This window comes from Acartia tonsa, chromosome 1 (assembly GCF_053477335.1).
Source record: "Acartia tonsa isolate MP-2025a chromosome 1, ASM5347733v1, whole genome shotgun sequence".
Lineage (NCBI taxonomy): Eukaryota > Metazoa > Arthropoda > Copepoda > Calanoida > Acartiidae > Acartia > Acartia tonsa.
In genome coordinates this window covers 17200055-17221547 of record NC_137260.1, presented here as the reverse complement: position 1 = coordinate 17221547, position 21493 = coordinate 17200055, and the positions used below count along the sequence as shown (strand labels likewise).

At 32.2% G+C, this 21493-nt stretch overlaps 2 protein-coding genes across 2 annotated transcripts in view; both read left to right on the top strand.

Annotated features, from left to right (window-relative positions):
• Positions 1-16749, top strand: part of LOC145313938 (uncharacterized) — a 49774-nt gene extending 33025 nt beyond the window's left edge. The window contains exons 11-28 of the mRNA XM_080153606.1: positions 286-424; positions 3657-3692; positions 5386-5502; positions 6964-7069; positions 7470-7708; positions 7978-8109; positions 8620-8717; positions 9067-9156; positions 9928-10048; positions 10790-10845; positions 11180-11260; positions 11576-11702; positions 11941-12041; positions 12376-12456; positions 13353-13460; positions 13842-13954; positions 14632-14752; positions 15837-16749. Of these exons, the coding sequence (XP_080009732.1) occupies positions 286-424; positions 3657-3692; positions 5386-5502; positions 6964-7069; positions 7470-7708; positions 7978-8109; positions 8620-8717; positions 9067-9156; positions 9928-10048; positions 10790-10845; positions 11180-11260; positions 11576-11702; positions 11941-12041; positions 12376-12456; positions 13353-13460; positions 13842-13954; positions 14632-14752; positions 15837-15897 (1927 nt within the window). The 3' untranslated portion in view covers positions 15898-16749. The remainder of the gene's footprint in view (positions 1-285; positions 425-3656; positions 3693-5385; positions 5503-6963; positions 7070-7469; positions 7709-7977; positions 8110-8619; positions 8718-9066; positions 9157-9927; positions 10049-10789; positions 10846-11179; positions 11261-11575; positions 11703-11940; positions 12042-12375; positions 12457-13352; positions 13461-13841; positions 13955-14631; positions 14753-15836) is intronic.
• A 2731-nt stretch (positions 16750-19480) lies between these two features.
• Positions 19481-21493, top strand: part of LOC145326708 (multidrug resistance-associated protein 1-like) — a 35093-nt gene continuing 33080 nt past the window's right edge. Inside the window, exons 1-3 of the mRNA XM_080170080.1 lie at positions 19481-20313; positions 20904-20958; positions 21329-21412. Coding sequence (XP_080026206.1) covers positions 20189-20313; positions 20904-20958; positions 21329-21412 — 264 coding nt within the window. The 5' untranslated portion in view covers positions 19481-20188. The remainder of the gene's footprint in view (positions 20314-20903; positions 20959-21328; positions 21413-21493) is intronic.

The window sequence follows — 21493 nt, the reverse complement described above, 5'->3', positions numbered from 1 at the left end:
GGATATTTCAATTGAAGATATATTAACATTTACTATATTCCGGCCTCTGCCTCCGATACTAAATCATAAAGTTACAAGTTTATTCAACTTAATCAAAATAACCTTTTAGGACGGGATCCACTATCTGGACACCCTATGGACAACCAATCCTTTTTTTGCATGACCTCTGTCTGGAAATCATAACTATTAATGTCATGCGCGCACATGTCAAGGCAAATGTATGTCTTATCCCAGTCCCCTTTCCGATCGACAAAGCTATATCTTATCTAAAAAAAATGTTTTTAGGAGATTTGATGACTGGAGAGGTCTAGAGGAAGGAACATGGCGGCCCAGACATTTACAGCGGAGAGGTCTCGGCTCCAGAGAAGGCGACATTACAAGCGAAGACGACCTTGGCTTCTCCAGCGATGCCTACACACAACAGGTTGCAAATTATCTTGATTTAATCTTTATTAACGAAGCTACTCAAGACATTAGATAACCTTGTCTGTGTGTCCTACTTTCTGTCTAAAATCCATAATTTTAATTTTAATTAAAAAGCAAGAATTAGCAAGAATCCTTAGACCTGATGAGCATAAGTCACCAAAGCTGCCATATGTTGCAGCCGCGTACTGACGGCTACCCCCCCCCCCCCCCACAGTGGGATTTTTGGTCATTTTTTAAATTTCCTCAATTTTGAGTTAAATGTCCCAGGGGCTAGTATTACCATTCAAAAGTTGCCATGCAACAGATTTTTTTATATACTACAAAATTAGGCAAAATACAGCCGTTTTGCTGAAATTGGTCAAAGGAATATTTTTAAAAAGTGAATTTTTTCATTAAAATCATCATACATTGCTTTTCCTACTTTTTCCTAGAGTAAATTGGTGTAAAAATCCGATTAGATGATATGTAACAATATTTCATTGATATATACAGATGTTTCTACTTTAAAATGCAAAGAAAAATAAGAAAAGTTGTCATAAATCTGTAATTTAAAATACAAGAACACCTAATATTGCATCTTAAAATAACATGTATTTTTTACGTTTAAAGGTTTTTCTCACTTGGGGCTACGAGTTGCCAAAAGTTATTTAGGCCCTGATTAAATTCAAGTATTTATAATTCAAGATTAGTTCATAACTCTTGGCAACTTGTAGCCCCAAATGAGAAATCCAGCTTAGAAAATAGATACTGTGAAGTTGTATTAATATAAATTAAACACCATTATGAAGTCAAACTACTAAAAATTGATATAATTTAATAACACACATATTTAATCTTTAAAGGTTACCTTTCCGTTTTTAATAGTGAAGCTATTCTGTAAATGATACGTCCGTCTGTCGGTACATCTGTCCGTTAGAAACATTATTAGGGAAAACGTGAATTTCTCGGCTGCTATTTAAAAGACTTTATTACCATACTAAGAAGCATCCAGATTATAATTTACTAAGTCCTTCAGTCTATCGGTAATGGTCTGACAACCAGTTGATTTATATTTGAACAAGGATGACAAAATTCATAAAAGCAAAGCTCTGAAAAGGGGTGACAGACAAACAGCGTGAATATGTAAAATATATATAAATAAGTCTTGTCAAAATTTTTCCCAAATTTGTTGCAAAAGTTCTTAAATATACATAAAATACTGTTTAAGGGTATACTGACATTGTTAGGAATTGATTATAGAGATGCTTCGCTTATAATATTGTACTTATAATATAAGTTAAAAATCAACATAAACGTATGGACATTCTGGTAATGATTATAGGGTTAATAAGCTTTCCAAATCGTACAGAACTAATACATGAATCAATAGAACAATTCTTACATGCATAAGTTAACGAAAAAGCTAACGTTATGGACGCAGGGACGTACGGACTGACCCTAATTATAGAAAAGCTTCGCTGTAATTTTAGATAGACAGCTTTTTTTTTTTTGGGGGGGGGGTAAAGATAAAACTAACGTCTGCGCCCCTAGCATCTAGGGTATTCGAAGGGATATAGAAGGGCAGAAAAATAGCTTAAAACAATACCCAGGCTTATTTATAAAAATGAAATAGCCTAAAACCATCCTACAAGAAGCTTCCCTCTAAAGAAGAACCATATCGGTTTAGTGGTGAGTGAGATCCTTCGCTATACACAAAAAAAGCTTTATATATAGGATATACTGAAAATATATATACAATGATTATTATGAATAATTTTAGGAACAAAGCTGCTCAATTTTTATAAATGTGTGTATGTCTTCCTTTCTATATTTCTGAAACATATAAATTAAATTTGATATATAAGCCACTATTTTTTTATGTCAGTCCTTTAACTTTGTTCAAAATACTTGATTTATATTGTTCTTTCCTTTCAATGGCCTTGGTTTCTAAATTTAATAGTAGTCCATGAATCCACATTCATTTACTTTAGTTATTACTTAAACTCTCCATCCAACTATTAAAATTTGAAAATAACAATGATGACAACATCCATTAAAGCGAAGCTCTGAAACGGTGGGTCAAACGAACATTAACACTTATAAATTGTCATAATAAAATAATCGGAACATAAATGTATAAAAGTTTAACAGAATTGTAATTAAATTTGTTGAAAAACTGAATAATTACAGGATAATTTTTAAGGACATTGTAAAAGGGCTCGGCAGCCTGTATACCTCATGCAAACCTTTTACAATTTTGAATATCAACTAAAAGGTCGAACCTGACTCAAGTATGACAATCCGTCTTATCAAAGATCTTTTAAAGCATCAAAATGGGTTAAAATTTATAGCTTAGTCACAGCTGATGCGCAGCTGCCGAGCCCTGTATACTATTTATTAAAAGCATATAATATGTATATTAATCATATATGTACACCTTAAAAACTCTCCAAAAGTTTTGAGGTCTAAGTCGATGTTAAAATTTTTTTTCTTTTTAACAGAATAATATAAGAAATTTCGAATTTTTAACTATATGAGTAGAGTAGTTCTAGGGACATCTTTCTTAATAAAATCACAATAATATATATATAATATGTTATATTACATAAGCTATAACCTGTATATGAAAGGTTTTAACTTTATTTTTACATAGAATAAGCTTTTGTTGACATTTGTGACTCATAAAGTTAAAAAATCCCCAAATCAGCCAAAAAACCCACTGTGCCCCCCCCCCCAATCTTATAGTGTGTTCATAATATATAAATGTTTATAACATTCAATTCCTTTCGCATAGATTATAAAATAGTTTTCCAATAAAATGCTAGATTTACAAATTACTAAATCAATAATGAAGGTTATTCACCTGTTATAGCCATGAAAATTAATTACCATATAATTTTCATGCCATTATTAATATATATTATTTAGCTTTGCTAATATTTCAAGCTTCAAAATTCTTTAAAACAAGGGCCATTACGTCCATTGGTAGAAAAGCTAAAAAAATCAAAGAGGATCTGCAGAAAATATTCTGAATTTACAAAATTTAAAACAAGGAAGAAAAAATATAGGGAAAACTTACTTGAGAGATACAATCATTCTGAGTAGCTTCGCTAGAACGTAACAATTAGATTATATAAGTATTTTCACTAAAGTTTTAGCAGTCCATATTTCAAAATTGTATGTACTATCAAAATTGTTTATAAATACAACAGACGTATTAGTATAATAAAAATCACAGAAATTATTTATAGGAAAATCCAAAGCTGAATTTTACATATCCGATAAAAGTAAGTTTCAAATAATAGAGTAATATTTTGTATTGTAGCTTATTTTACATATTTTTGTAAAGTTTCATTTTTCAATTTTTCACTTAATATTGTATTATGAACTGAAAAAAGATTGCTTTAAATTAACTCTACATTAAAATACTAGAAAGCATAATAAAAATATTATTACTTGGATCTTACACCAGATTTTTATGTTCTCAATAAAGTGATACTAAAAAAAAACAATTTCCACCATCCACCCCCACTGAATGATCGAACTGTCCAATAAAAGAGTTCCATGTAAGCAAGCTAAATTGATGAAAATTTTCCCCCTGTCATAATATCCACGTATTTTCTACATCCATTGAAAGCATTGACATGGTCGATACCAATATGATTGACATTGGCATACACAAATTAATAAATACATGCTATTATTAATTTCATATTTTATGTTATTGGGGTTCTGACGAATGTAAAATAGTTTTATAACATTTTTAAAGTGAAAGAAAGCTTTTTTCTTTTATCTACACGAGAAACAAAGACAACTTCATCAGGGGTCTAAAGGGATAAGACAATGACCGATAAATTTATGTACTTCTCCAATGATGATACACAAATTACCCATTATGTAGATTACAATAAGTGGTTGAAACGTTGAAACCCTCAGCTTGATGAACCAACAAATCAAAATTCAATATAAGTCTGCAATAATGTGTAGCCAATGAATAAGAAAACGTTATTATAAAAATTTGAGGATTAGTGTGATAAAAAGTTCAATGTCTTCTCCCTCCCTGCATAATTAATTTTTAGAAAAATAGGTTGGAGTGAAGGCACTCTGCATATTTTCTTTAATTCCACTTATTATAAGATTTGTTTCAGGGAAAATTTTTTTAATAAATTGTTTTCGTCACTACCCTAGAAACAACCCTTACCCACATATTCATAATAACTCAATTTGGGGGGTTAAACAATAATATATTTGTTTTAGTAACAGAAAAACAATCAAATAACTTGGAGTTCATTTTCCAAATTCATTGGTTTATAAAATAAAAAGTTATTTGATGAAGTTGTAAATTTGGCCAAAAAACTGTAATATACCCTTGCAGGAAGCTCTAATACTGCGGGGCTTTAACCCTATGGTACAATACCTAGGTATACAGTATGTGAAAGAATATGAAATATTATCAATCTTTAAATGAAATTATGAATACTATAAAATGGAAATCAAATTTGAAAATTTTTAAATCCTATAGTTCATTCACAGATTTAGCAACTATACAGGTTAATATCTCTTATGATTTAAGCAAGTAATCTTTAAGTTTAGAAAAACTACGCTGATATTCGTTTTATACTTTTTCCTTCTTCATTTTTATTTGTTGCAAAATTTTGTACTTTGAAATTTATTTATGATAATTGCAATGTATAAAATTTGAGCGGTTTTTATCAATTTTGCATTACAACTGCGCTTTAGAAAATATGCAAAAATTACTAAATGATTGTTTGAGTTATAACAAAAATATTGCACATTTAATCTAAAAATAAACTTAAATATTTAATTCAATTAACTACTTACTGCTAATTAAATTACTATAATTGTTAGTTAGTAAATTATAACTGGTAATTACAAAAAATAAAGTAAAAATTCTACCCTAACTTTTGTAATAATCATATTAGTTTTATTTGGCATTTAAACTAAACTTACTCTGTTTAGGAATTTTACCCATTGAAGGATTCAGATCTTATTGGCCAAGAATTACACAGAAGAAATAAATCCGTGGTGGCTGAAATACACAGGATCTTGTCAGATGACCCTCAGACACTTGCCAAGGTAGCAAAGTGATTCAATACTAGAAGGATCGGGTATAGTCCTTTCCACGACATCCCTCCATAAGGAGCGATTCTTCTTATTTTTCACAGTATCTTTTCTCCTGTTTCTAGCCCCTGCGGGGGGCTCTAACCCTGCGGGGCCAATTACCTAACCCTTTGGGGCAATCACCTAACACAATATAACCTAACCTAACCTAAAATAACCTATAAAAAGCCATTTTAAAAATACGAAGAATTGCTCCTTATGGAGGGATGTCGTGGAAAGGACTATACCCGAAGGATTAAATAACTAATTATTGCAAGAATGGTTAATTCAATTTAGCCTGATCCTGACCTTAAGTAAAACAAATCTGGGGGATTATGGGAAATAAAAATATATTTTTGTCTGCTAGAAAAGGGTCTTCGCATGAAAGTGTTGGTAGATGTCTGAAGCATATATCTATAATTATAATAAGGAAGATTTTTTTGTATAATTCCATAAAACTAGGTGTTGGGTTGTAGTCAAATGCTCTTATTAAGTCAAACTGTTCTTAATTATGAAGCATTTCATATAGTGATGGCAATCCGTCGAATTTTTGGGCTGGATTCGGATTCCGGATTCTTAAAGAATCCGTCAAAAAAAGTGGCGGATTCATTGCGGATTCCGGATTCTTAATTTTTGGCGGATTCCGGATTCGGATTCCGGATTCTAGCAATATTTTAAAAGGATTTTAAAAAAAAAATAAAAAATTAAGTGCTACATATGTCCTAAAAATCAATGTTCTTGGTGTTCTCTATAATTCACTTCCGAGAATCGAACCAGATTTTAAAAGATATTATATATAATGATGAAAATCTTTGCCTTCAAAGAGGAGGAGTTGAAAGAAAAAACTCAAGACGCTAATTTTAGCCTACCAAATAAGAATCCGGAATCCGCTATTAATAAACGGATTCCGGATTCGGATTCCGAAATTGGCCAAAAATTGGGCGGATTCCGGATTCAGATTGCAAACCCTAATTTTATATAATATACACTTTGACTTAATAACCCAACACCCAACTTTACAATATTACGCGAAAAAAATGACCCTCTTTATATTCCAAACATGGGATGGGAAATCAGAAGCCAATTGGTCAAGTTACCACTGAAATATGTGGCTTTAGTTAGTATGTTAGTCTGACATAAAGATATTCAAAGTTCTTTGTATCAGAAGTTTGACTTTGAATAAACCAGGGATCTTCAGGGATAAGACGATGGAAGATAAATTGTTGTAGATCCCTGTTAGTTTTAAACAAAATTGCAGATTTAAATTATTGGTTGGAAATTTTGAACACTAATCAAAATTTTAAAAAGTAACCAAAGTTGTTGAACTGACAAATAAGATAATGCGGTCATAAAACTTTGGGTACCAATGTAAGTTACAGTCTATTGTCTCCTCCCTCACAGGTAAACACCAAGATTTGATATACCTGAATTATCCAGGTATTACCAGAGTTGGTAAAGGAGGCGGAGAGGTATCCAACAGCCACTATCAGAGCAGAGGACTTCCATTCTATCTCAAGTAGACCTGATATACCAACCAAAAAAGGTAGGTTCTCTTAAAATTAAACATTTAGGTAAACATCTTTTGGAAGTTTTAATCAGAGGCGTGCATAAAGGGGTGTGTGTACGTATCCGCCCCCTCCCTCTCAACAAAATTAAGTGTGTAGATATATATAAACCTAGTTGTCTCTGAGGCTACACCCCCCTCAACTTTGTACTTAAATTTTTAAAAATAATAGTAGATTCACTGTGTATGATCATTCATGTATATACAATAAACATTACATCTTGACATTTACTATGATTTATTTAAATAAAAGATTAAAAGTATAAGTACTTCAAATTTAAGATAATCTTTCCTTGTTGGCTTTTTGTACTTAATGTACAATATTTAAATTTTATGCTGAAACGATTTTATAATAAGTTTTTCATGTTTATTTTTTCAGCATTTACAGAGTTTACACGGAAATCAGCTGAGGCTGCTAAAGAAATAGCAGTCGCAGCTACCAAGCCAAACAGTGAGCCTGCCCCTGCCCCTGCAGCTACAAAGAAAGAGGAATCAGAGAAGCAAGAAGCTGCTGCTGCAGAAAACAAAGCAGAGGCAAAAGAAGATGGTGGTAATGAGGAGGTTGAGAATAAACCTGCTCCTAAAAGTGTTCCTGATGAAGAGAAAAAAGATGAACAGGTATTAATAAATTAATTAAGCAGAAAATCCTTTAAAAGAACATTCTAAAAGTATTTTTAAATCGCATCCTATCTTATCTTTTGTTTGAACTAATGTTTTAAGGAGAACTTGAGGTTGTGCCCCTAATAAATAGCCTAAAAACATCCCAAGACTTAAAATAAAAAGCCTAAAACCATCGCTAAAATGTAAAGCTTAATCAATTCAGTAGTTGTTGATGTATTACTATTGAGCTTCAGTCAAAAAAAAACCTGACTACTTTCTATTTACAGGTTGATAATGTTGAGATAACAGCTGAAAAAGTGCGGGAAGCTCTTGACAAGCAGAGAGAAAATCTGGGAACAGCATCCAGTGTCTCTTCTTCCTACCCTGTCTTACCACCTATTGGCTTTGCTCATGATATGGTAATTTTTTTAAGTGATCTTAAGGGATAAGACAATAAACTAAAAATTGATAGGTATACTTCTCTAATCATTATAAACAATAATACCCATTCTATAATATTAAAATCAGTGGTTGAAAATTGTAGACACTGATCAGAATCTAATAAAAGTACCTAATGTTTTTAGCCATTAAATAAGATAACTAGACAAATGTCTTTTGGGTACCAGTGTAATTTACAGTCCAATGTTCCCTTCCTTCTTGCATTTTCTATAATTTTATAATGAAATAAAATGAAATTTTTAGGAATTTCACTGTTTAGAGATTAGAGTAAAACAATAAAAGGGGGAGGGGTTAAAAAACTGTATGTCCACTTCCTGAGAACCCTGTGCCGACTTTCAATTGGGTCCTTGAAAATCCACCAAAAGCGTCAGGAATATTGACAAAGTTGCTAAAAGATGCAAAAGGTCCCCGTCAGGGGGATCCAGGTAGTTTTCTAGTTATACATCTATATTTATAGATTTATTGTTTAGAGTGAAGAAGATATTTCTCAATTAGACTTGGACAAGTTGGAACCTTTATCCGCATTCTGTAGACAAAGAATGGATAAAGTCACTGAAAGAACTTTAAGGTTAGGACATTTAGATTTTATTCAAGTAAAGGTGCCTACACATAAAATACCATGTCGGGCATAGATGCAGTATTACATTTGTTTGTATATTACTTTATGTCATGTTAGTTTGGTTTATATTGGGTACTAGGTAGCCACACAGGGTTAGGACACCGCAGGTATAGATCCTGCGAGGTTAAGGCTCCCGCAGGGGTTAGGATTAGGGAACCCCACTCCTATTTATTAATATTTTTGAAGAAAATAAAGGAGGGTTGGGGGTAATCGATCCTTAAAGGGCACTTATTATAAAAGCATGAAAAAGTAATCAAAGGTTGTATTTGTGATTTGTTTTAAATTAGATACTTTTTAGTGTTTTGTTGATGGAAATGAGAAAATTGGATAGAGACCGAGATAGAGTTTTACATCCAGTCACTATTAATACTCTTATTGATAAATACAGGTGAGAAAATAAATGATCAGACCTTTCCCTCAAATTGCCTTGTCAGGCACAGAAACCTTCCCCAATAGTTTAAGATAAAATGAAATTGAGGGAGAATGTAGTTTTGTTTGTTCGTTACTTTAGGCCAGGTTAGGTTAGGTTATATTGGGTACCGGGGAGCCCCGCAGGGTTAGTTCATTGCAGATTTAGATCCTGTACTAGTAGGTTTAGGGATCCCTGCATGGGTTAGTCATAGAAAAAAACAACTTTTGGGTTCCAGTGATCAATAGGCACTTAGAGGAAAAGCACCAAATAATAAGACAAAGATTCAGAGTAAATAACTTACAGATTTCAACATTACCATATAAAAGTTTATAACCATGAACCCACTAGCCGCTGTGCCTCTAGCATCTAGGGAGTAGGAGCTCTGTTTTGATGGGATGGAAAAGCCAATAAATAGCCTAAAACTATCCAAACGCTTAAATTTAATGAGCTTCCTAGTAGAGCAATTTCATCAGAAAAAAAACTTACTGCTTTATGTAAAAGGTTGGCTTTACATAGATAACTTTACTAATATTTTATTCTGAACTAATGGGTTCGCCCCTAGCATCTTGAGGCTCTTTATTCAAAGAGCTAAAATTATCTGAAAACCATCTCAAGACTTAAATCTAAATATGAAATAGCCTAAAACCATCACAGGTAAGCTTACCTAAAATCGAGAACCCAATCAGTTCAATAGTTATTGAGATCTAAAGCCTCAGACAAAAAATACCTTACTACTTTCTATAATAGGATACCAGTTGGACCTTGTTTACAATATCTACACAGAAGATTTAGAGATGATAAATTTGTTGGATTTACTAATTATGAAGATATGCTCAAATTTCTTGAGGATAGACGTGCTGAACAACAGGTAGTTTTCCAGGAATCTAAAGAGATTAGACCACGGCCAATAAACTGATGTACATCCCTAATAATGATAAACAAAACACACCTTCTATAGATTACAATTATTGGTTTAAATGTTAAGACACTCAACTTAAATTAATCAAAATACAATAAATTTCCCCTAAGTTGTTAAGTCAACGAATAAGAAAATGTTATTTTAAAACTTTGAGGACTAGTTTATCTATTCATCTTACTGACTAACTAAAATATTAATTTCTTTGTTTGTTTTTTCTGTCTAATTGAGTACATGGCATTTTTATAACCGGCAAAATTCAGGGGAAGTTTTTTTTGGTAATATTGTTTGTATGTGTTTAAGATGCAACTACCGCTGTCATTTATTTATCCAATTATTTAATTTTCAGAAGCGAAAATACACCTAACAGTGTCTAATATTTATTTATTTTGAGACAAATTTACTTACATCTTTAATATTTGAACTGTCAAAACTACATGCTGTATAATGCTAGAAATTATCCGGTTATCTGTTTATTGCAGCAGGTCTCTATTTTTAGCAGAGGTTTATGCATTTCGATAAAAAAAACTTCGAGTTATGTTTCTGTTGGTTGTAAAAATGGCAGCATACCGTCCAATTTAGCATATATCCATCTATTTATCTTTACAATCTAAACCAATTGGATGAAATGATTATGGATACATGCTGTTGCTAAGTTTCATATTACATTTATCCTATTCAAATATATTTTAGGGATTTCCATTTGGTACAGACAAATCCAAAGACAGTGATGATTCTGGCTTTCCAAGGTAAGTTTGATAATAACAATTACAACATGCTTTTGTGCAAGCTTTTTTTTATAATTCACCTATGTCCGTCCGTTTGTGCGTAACGCTATGGGGAAACGGAAATTTTCTCGCCTGGTACTTAAGATAGACGATCCCGACATTTTTGTAAAAGATTCCCGAAACAAATGTACATATAGTATGTTATTTATTTGGTCCAACGGTTTGTCAGTCATGCTACAAAATATAAATATTGAAAGGCATAAAAATACTTGTGAAAGGTTTTGTGATTTTTACTTATAAATCAATTCTTGATTTTTTGGGTGTTGTCATCCTTGTTGACAAGTAAACCTTTTAGAGATGAATCCTTGTTGAGAAAGCCAGTAACAAGAACTATTGTCACAGCACAATTTGATAAACGTACTGTAGCAAGAAGCAGGTAAAAATTGTTAGTAGCGAACCTTCCTTATAATTCACCTTGTCTGTCCGGACGTCAGTCATATGTCAGTCTGTAATGCTATGGGGAATGCCATTTAAGAGGGACAGCTAAAATCTTGTGTAAAGATTTCAATATCCCAAGAGCATCCATTATACAACTCACTTGGTCCGTCTGTCTGTCTGTCATGGACTATGGAAAATGTGATTTACTCGGCCGTTTTCAGAGATAGACAGCTGATTTTATTGTAAATATTTTGCTGATCATTAAGTATTATTTGGTCTATGGGTCTATTTGTAATGGTCTTTCTATCATTAGGTATTGGACAGAAAGAGATGAGCTAAATCTTCTAATTGACCTGCAAGAAAATCTTCTGCATCAGAATCCTAATATTGAAAGACTTGCCAGGGTGCTCAGGGATAAGGATCAATATGGAAATGATCAGGTACAAAAAATTTAGGCAGTTTTCTTCAAAGTGCCTAGTCCTGCCAAGAATATGAATGTAAATAGGGTAGGTGGGGGGGGGGGGGGGTTAGTTTTTCATGTTTTTGTTTATACTTAAGATAAAGTTGGGTTAGGTTATATATTGACTGGATCGCCTAAAGGGTTAGAGCCTTCCTGCAGTGGTCAGGCTTAACCCCCCCCCCCCCCCTCCTAAAATTATTAACTATATATTTATCTAGGTAACAACCCAGCAAATCTGGGCCAGCTTGTCAACCTGTGGAATTATATTGGACAAGCACGTGTTTGCCAAATGGTTGAAGTCAGCTGATATGGGTGGCAGGCAGGATTACATGGATAGTAACAATAAATTTATTTTTGTTTACTCACAAATATTTTATAGCTTATTTGTTGCAACCAATCATATTTAGATAACGATGTTCTTTGAAAGGAGGAAGAAGTTTTTGTTTGTACGTTATTGCTTTAGGTCAGGTTATGTGAGGTGAAATGAAAAAGAATCTCCTTATTGTTAATTTTTGAAAAAATAAGGGGGTGGGGGTTCAGTGATCGACAATCACTTCGTGGGAAAGCACAAAAAAATCATATAGGTACATTGTACAAAAAAAAACCAATTTATGTTTGTTTCTATCTATTTATCCATGAATACCTTAAATCAGGGGAATATTTTCCATACCTGTTCTGGTGGATACAATGGAGAAAGCCTTGTCCATGCCTGTGCCAGAGTACACAAACCTTAGGTAAGGTTTTTTTTACTCGGGGATCTTAAGGGATAGGACAGTAAATTGATAGTAATCTTCAATGATGATGAACAAGAATAATCCCTTTGTAGATAAACATTATTGGTTGAAATATTTTGACACTACTAGCTTGGATCCAGTGTAATTTACAGTCCAATGTCCTCTCTATCCGAAGATATGATTAACTTGGAATTTACTTTATAATTTGAAATAAATTGAAGATTAATAGGAAAAGAAGTTAACAAGAATGACAAAATCCATAATAAGCAAAGCAAAAAAAGTCATGCATAGACAAGTGACTTGGACTTTTAATTTACAGCAAAAGCATGAAATACTATTTACTTACAACAATTTTTCTGTACAATAGCACATTATTCCAAAAACAAAAAACTCTGTGTACAATAAATAAGCAGCTTATGGTGCCTAATAAAAAATTACGTCCAACAATACAAATGCCCAATGATGGCCTGTATACATTTTACCATTGGTCAATAGTCATTTTGATATTATGACGCCATCTATAATACAAAGTAGAATGATGTCTGTCCGTCCGTCCGTCCGTCCGTCTGTCTATCTGTCCGTCTGTCCCTTAAGATCTCGGTAACCACTAAACCGATCGGATTCTACTCTTCAGGGAATATACCTACTGGTCCTGTGGTGGTTTTAGGCTATTTTCTTAGGGGGTGGGACAGCCCCTACCCCCCAAAAAATAACTCCCCCCCCCCCAATTTTTTTTTTGCAGAATATTTCCTTAATCCTTTATTTATTTTTTGCAGAAGATTTCCTTCGTCCTTTTATGAATTTCGCCTAAATCTTTTTTATCACCTCGTGGGTCAAAGCCCCTAGAGGCTAGGGGCGAAGCAAGCACTATGAGCTGCCTAACGATTAATTTTCAGAAGCAAAGTACCTGTGATTTTGGCTTCACCACTCCGCAAGCGACCAATCAGCAGTAGGTTGACAGACTCCAGACCTGACACTAAAGATTCTTTCTATGAACTAACCAGGTATATTCAACTCTATGATATAGCGAAGATATTTTGATTACTTGCTCCGTCCGTCTTGTATGCATAAGGGGAAAATGTAAGGTTCAATAACTCCAGCTCACTAAAAAAATAGTATTGGTTAGAAGGAACAAATATATAAATCTGCTTTAAATAAATTAAGAAGTTAAAATGGATCACGGAAAGAAAACGAAGTAGCGGGTTTCGTCGTATTTTCATAAAAGCTTTTGATAGGTTAATGATTGCCCCGTTGGGGCTAGAAATAGAAGAAAGGCTACTGTGAAAATGCGACGAAACCTGCTACTTTGTTTTCTTTCCATGATTTATTTAAGTATCTTTCATTACGATTTGATATTGTTGAATATTATCTTCCTTGTTATTTAGAGACATGAGGTTAAATCAGCCAAAGGTAGGGACACCAGAATCAGAGAGAAGCAAAGAGAAATATTTCACCAAACTATTGCATGCCCTTCAGAACAGCTATAACTATAGAGAAGGTAAGCATATCCAGGGATCTAAAGGGATAAGACAATGGCCGATAAATTGATGTACATCCCAAATAATGATGAGCATAATCCCAATCTGTAGATTACAATTAGTGGTTTGAAACGTTTTAACACTCAACTTAATGAATCAACCAATCAAAAGTCCCCAAAGTTCTTAAGACAACGAATAAGAAAACTTTATCATAAAACATTGGGGACTAGTGTAATAAACAGCCCCTTGTCCTCTCTCTCTGAAGTATATCTATAAAAGCTAATATTTTAAACTAGTGTATTTGTATATGTATACGGTTATGACAGTACCTTGTAATGAAGCAAGGAGAAATATACACAAAAAAAATCTTTAAAAAAACAAGAACGATTACCTCCAACATGACAGCAGCAAAGCTGTTTGAAATAATAAGCAATTTTCTGGTCAACCATATAGAGAAGAAATATAAAAAAATAAAGCGTAAAGAAAAAGGAAGAGAATATATTATTAAAACACATGTTATTTATGCATAGGCATGTAAATAAACAGACAAACAGAAGACCATACATTAAACAAAATTTAAACAAAAGATCTATCTATCATTGATCAACCTATCCATATTTCCTTCAATCTATCTGTCTATAAATTAATCTATATAACTAACTATCTATCTATCCAATATAGATATCTATCTCTATAGGATACCTACCAACAAAAGAGACAGAGGCGCTGACCCTAGCCTATAGTATGGTATACAATATGGGCATAGACAAGGGACAAATAACAGCAGCTATCCATTATGCCAGAACTATGGATATTAGGTAATAATGTATTTTATATCAATAAATATTTATTTGAATCAATGGCGTTTACAATGTTTTGTCAGGGGGGATGCGCGAAGCGCACCTGAAAATTTGACATTCATCTTAAACCAAAAACGCGGGGGGTGTATAAGAGGGTATGAGCTCAGGGGAATGTATTACATACAACAAGAGAATTATTTATTTAATTCAAGAAGGTGTTTTGGGGTTGTAGAACCTTAGAGCGATGTTCCTACCCAGGGAGTAATGGAGGGGACAAGGGGAAATTAATTCAATTTAAGAGTTTTCAAAGAAAGGCCTTGAAATCTAGATTAATCCAGAAAATTTGGAGGAAATTGTAAAGGGGGTGTTAATGAAATTTAGAAAACTATAAAATAAGAAAAAAGTTCCTAGAAAATATGCAATCATTTGAACATTAGATTACCAGCATCAGTAACCAATCTATAATTAATTACTAGAAAAATATCTCTGGAACTTGTTTAACCCATATTTCTCAATTTTAAATACCACTATACACAAGATTTAAATTTAGGTTGTTAGATTAGGGTTCTTATAATGTATATTACACAAATATCACAATAAAGTTTTTATCTATGAAATGATATTTTTTGGAGAATTTTTTTATTTAAACCAGCCATATCAAAACAAATTGATACTCGTCTGCTATATTCAAAACTAACACAGTGAGTAGTGGCATTTCATGCACTAGTGCCCAAACTCAGTCAGAAACTGCTTAATTCTTGCACATTCCCTTTAAGCCAGTACCCAAAGTCTGAGACTCCTAAAAATTGAATATTCGATCCATTGTACCCTCCCTTACTCCCTGGTTCCTACCCCCTTGATTAGGCCAGGGGGATTCACGTGCCTACAACTATTTATCAAGGATTGGATTTAGCTTCTTTGACCTTAATTTGTCTTTGACAAGAGTCTAAAAGTTTACAAATTGCCAGAATGACCTTTTCCATATAAATTCATGTAAAGCCTTTTTTTGTATGAATTTGAGAATGTTTAAAATGTCTTTTTTTTTAGAATCAAAAGGTTAAAAAATTGTTAACAAACTTCAGAAACTTTGTATTAATTTCAGACAAGGGCTGGTGAACGTAGAAAAGTTTATGGCCAACCTTCAAGGAAATTCAAGTTCCTAAATCTTTTGGGTGTCAGAACAACATAGAGAGCTGGCCCTGGATGTTTATTTAAAACAGAAAAAATAAACTCGCAAATTTTCTATGGTTACCAAGACTTATTGATTGTGATTTTTTTTGTATAATTTGATTTTTAACAAGGATGACAACATCCATAAAGGCGAAGCTCTGAAATAAAAGGACAAACGAACATTAACACTTGTAGATTGTCAGAACTGAATTAGCAGAATATAAATGCATCAGTACAAACAATATTGTAAGTAAATTTGTTGCAAAACTGCAGAAATAGATTAAACTGTTTAAGGACATACTTACATTTTTTGGACCTGTTTATAGAGATGCTTCGCTTATAACATTGTACCTAGTTGTAATAGGAATCAGTTTTCAAAAAATCAGAAAAATCGGATATTTTCAACAAACAAAAATTGGTTTTCAAAAAAGTTAAAATCGGCATGTTTAAAATGGACGTATGGACATTCTGGTATTGATTATAGAGTTGTTACGCATTCTAAATTGTACCTAACTACTAGAGGAATCATAATGTGACGGATGGACGGACCTACCCTAATTATAGAAAAGCTTCGCTTTTAAAAATGAAAGTTGCCAACAAATCAATGTCCAATGTCAAAAAAAAATAATCTATAATGTCACTATATTTTTTGTTGTATTTTAATGCTACAAAGAATGGACACTATGATACGTGTTTTGCATGAAATTCAATGAAAATTGGGCTACAGTAGACCATCCTTTTCGTGTTATCAAAAACAAAATGATTTGCATTTTAACTTATTTCTAGCATCGTATTATAAACGGCTTTCCGCGGACATAGAATGTACAATTATAGGATTAAAACCAGTTTTTAATCCCCGAGGTGCCGAAGGCACGGGCTAAAAAAACTGGTTTTAATCTTTTGATTGTACATTTTTATATTCGTAGAAAGCTGGATATTATACGATGCTAGACATAGTTTTTTCGTATGGATGAGAACCGTTTCCTATCCACCGGATTCGAATGAATATAGTATTATATCCAGCTTTCTACGAATATAAAAAAGTACAATTGTAAGATTAAAAACAGTTTTTTTAGCCGGTGCCTTCGGCACCCCGGGGCTAAAAAACTAGTTTTAATCTCATAACTGTACATTCTATATCCGCGGAAAGCCGTTTATAATACGATGCGAGAAATAACTATTATAGAATAATGTGCCCGATTTACGCCTTATAGGAATAAAACGATATTTTTTCTGTATTAAATAAACATCAATAGAAATATATATGCATTTAATTAGCGTTAATCTTCAATAAATCTTTATGTAAACCAAAACACTTTCTTTCTTTTATTAAATAATTTTCTATAAATTATTTAAAATCATAAATGATATTTAGTACGTAAAAATGTTAGAAATAAAGTTTATAAATCAATGTGTTTTTTTTATATAGTGTAATGGAATAAAAGACATTATTGTTAGTGAGAATAGGAAGATGCATTAATTGTCATGTACAAAAAAATGCTTAATTGTGGCTTAGAAATTACGTATTGAATTTTTTTTAATATTCAGTCCGTAGAAACAACTTGAAATTAATTACGTTTTCTTATTCCCTATGGTACGACGACATTTAGAAAATAGTCCAATTTCCTAGATTTTCTGTCTGCTTAGTTGAATAAGAGCTCTCTACATGGCTTTCTTTTGCTACGACGACATTTAGAAACATAATTTCAAATTATTTTTCCAGACTGATTAATTATAGTGTACAAAAATACACTTTAGAAAGCGTTTTAAATGCATATTTCAAGACGTTTCTGTCTAGAATTGGTTTCAAATTAGCCTTTGGCATTTAATGGTAGTAAAAAGGGCTGTATTTGGGTATTTTTTGTTAATTAAAAATTGTTTTAAACGTATAAGAACAGATTTTTTCTGCCTAAAAAACATATTCCAACTTGCAAATATGAAAATACGTTGATGATTCATGAAAATGAAATGATGTAATCATATTTTACTACAGTTTCTACTTTGATTAATTGTATAAAATAATATATTAAGCATTGCTTAGGGCTACATTACATACTTATTTGTTTTCGTCATTTGTTTAGTAGATATTTGATAGCCTAAAGAAATAAATACCCCCCCCCCCCCTCCCATCGTATTTTTTGGTTCATTTTCTCCCTTTTAAAGCATATCGTATCCCCTCCTAGCAGGTAGCTCAAGTTGCACAAAATTTTCGTCTGCTTCTATAAGCCGACAATTTTACATAATTGTCCAAACAGGGGTGCCTTAACTTATATTTTCAAAAAATTATTAATTTAATTTGAAAATTTAAACTTATCTTTGATATAGATATGCATTTTGTATTAAAATGAATGAATTTTGTAAATATAGATATTTTTGATATTATAAAATTTGGCCACCCTGTTTCCTGTTTATTAGAAGATTCCAATGTAATTTTGTAAAGCCGAAACTTGAAAGATTTTTCTATTTTCATCATGTTATCGAAGCCTGTAAGATACGTTACGCGAATTTGAGTTTTATCATAGTATTATTTATTATTTTCAAATTATTTTCTTAAAGAATTTAATTTTTATGTAAAAGTTTTATTAGAGAAATCGTTATTTAAATAATTTTTTGATACGTACTATTTATTTATAATTTGATTGACAAGTGGAGTATTTAGGTATATTTTGTTCTATAAATACTATTAAGAGATTTTAATCATGAAATATTAGAAAATGAAATAAATCTATTTTATATTGATAATTTAAGATTTTATTAAAATGTTGTTTTGTTTAGTATTATTGAGGGGAGGAATGGGGGGAGGGGGTGAATTAGTCACCCTCATATTGTTCCTAACACTCCTTGGATCAATATGAATCTTCACTGGAAAAACGATTAATTCAGAAGTAATACGTATTTTTGACGAGATCTTGAGGAACAGAAAATATTAGAACAAGCAGATATTATTTTGGTAGCAAAATAGTTTAGCGGCTGCGCCCCTGTGATAATAGCCTTAACTCGGGTTTGGCTAGGTACTAATTCTCACTGTAAAGTAAAGCTAGGTCGACGATTCTGCGGTTTGTGAGATCTTAAGCTTTTATATCCGGAAGGACAGGACAGACAAGCATCGTTCTACTTTGTATTATATATATAGATATAGATATTTTTGGTTTATGAGTAATTTTTAACAAATATTTACATGAGAAGTCGGCGCGGTACGTGGGGGTACACATACATTTTAACCTTACATTTCATACGCCCGGCTTTCTCATTTATGCTCGACTCGATAATTGCTCACAATTTTTTTGCGCCCGCCTTTTATTATTTTTTTGGCTTGTCTGCTCATTTTAAGAACCAAAAATTAACAACGATAGATCTTCTTATTTTAGGAACTAGGGTTTTTATTTGTCCGTTAAGGTTTCCGTATTTGCAGAATCAATTGAATTCTTTATTTTGTGAAAGCTTTATATATGTTGTATTGGCTTGGTTTTAGGTTTTTCCTTCGGTTACAGAGCCATGCTTGTATTTTCTTTTATAGTGTAGCATTGATAAACTTATAAGGTTTTAGATGAAAAACATTAAAGTATTACAGTAATATTAGATAAACTAAGTAATAAGATATTATAATTAAAATGCACGTTCTCAGACTGGCAGACATAAGTACGGACATTTACACATAAATTATGAGCACTTTATTGCAGGACGCTTTTTTTGAGATATCCCATTTTCTGTCTGTAATAAGTTTTGCTTTTTTCATGCAATGAAAGTAAAGTCTTACTTTGTGCAGGCGTCATGTAACTAAAGTTATGAAATTAGTTTCAAAGTGACATTTTTGTTTTACTTTTCAGTATTTAATCATTAATTCTTATTACAGCTTGGTTGATAAATGTAAATAAATGATATTTGTAATATTAAACGATTACGCATATGTATTTGACAATTTTTTGTTAATAAACATAACATTTGACAAAACCTATATTTTTGACTAGTGAATAAGTAAGAGCATAAAAGGTTATTTGTTTATTCGTGATTTATTTGAGGAAAGTCGATCGCAGAGGTCCTGCAACGGTTTTAGGCTATTTTATTTTCATAATTCTTGGTATGTTTTTGTGCTTTTTTCTGTGTTACCTCCCACATCCCCTTTCTTTAAAGATAAAATAGTCTTCATATAGCACAAGGTAAAGATTTCCGATTAGCTACCTTTATTTCATATGGAATTTAATCGTTCCTGTTTTCAGAAATTACATATTTTTTTCAGATCTGAAACATGTCATAAACCTAGCCAATACCAAAAAGAAACTGATAATGGACGATGATTATTACATAGAGACGTCAACTGCGGCTGACAGTTTAGCTGACGACGGCCTCCTGCTGGCTGATGATTCAGATTTGTTGGTTGTTAATCAGACTGTCAGAAGAACTATTGTCAGGGAAATATTCCTTGTATCATTTAGTACCTTATTAGGTACTCACATGTTGACCTAAAAATTGTTGGAATTCACAAATGTCAAGGGGTTAAAAGAGATCAAAATTTACAAATGTCGAGTGGATTAGGATGCTAAAAAATATAAAATTGAAAAAATTTGCTCCAAATTTTTATTAAGAGATAAGGCAAAAAAGTATTGTACCTATTAATAAATATCTACCTATGAAGCTGTTTAAAGAGTCGCTGTCATTCAACCTCTGAAGCAGTAGAGGCATTAATGAACTCTATAGCAGTTCCCTGAAAATTGTATGTTAATATGGCCTTACGTCCTGTAGAATGATATTCATGTGCTAAATCTTAGTTCTTTCCAAATATTTACATAATTTTAAATTGCTAAAACTGTAGTAAATACCTAGTTGAATGTTAGTCATTCGAGTTTCTAGCTACGTCTTTAATAAAAAAAAACAGAATAATTTCTATTTTTCTATATAGTTCTATTTTTACTGGTTATTCCTAGGACAAAAACGGATTGATAACTCTAAAATACTTTCTAATTTTGATTTCTAAATTAAACAAGGATAATTTCTTACATAGATGGGGCATTTGCTCAGATCCTTTGATTGATTCATACGTATCCTGGGACACTGAGGTAATAAATATATATTTTTTTCAATGTAGAATAAAGACTTATACCTGTAGTAAAACATAACATTTGTGAAACTTCAGTTCAATCTAAAATGTCCCAGTCACCTAATTTCAAGCAGAAAATTTAATTATGATTACCTACACAGTTTTTTTATGTCGTATATTTTCATCATCTAGCTCGTTCTATAAGCCCATCTACTTTACGAGGGACAAGACTCCCCCCTTCCGCACGCGTACGCTATAAACAATTAAATGTCTTATTAAAATATTTTTAAAATAGACGATTTTTCATTTCTGCGTATCTTTATATCTGCTCCACCTACTATTCATAGAATTAAAACCTAATCCTTTATACCTACCTATTTATTTTGTAGGATCCAGATATTTCAGCGTGTTTGCAGAAATCTTTCTTAATTTGGGCGCCATGTGCCTTCTTGTGGATATTCGCACCTTTTCAGGTGGGTGCTTTTATACACTTGAATCTTGAACCGCGTAGCGCAATAGCTCGTTGTCGTCTTGAAGGTGATGGGTTCGAATCT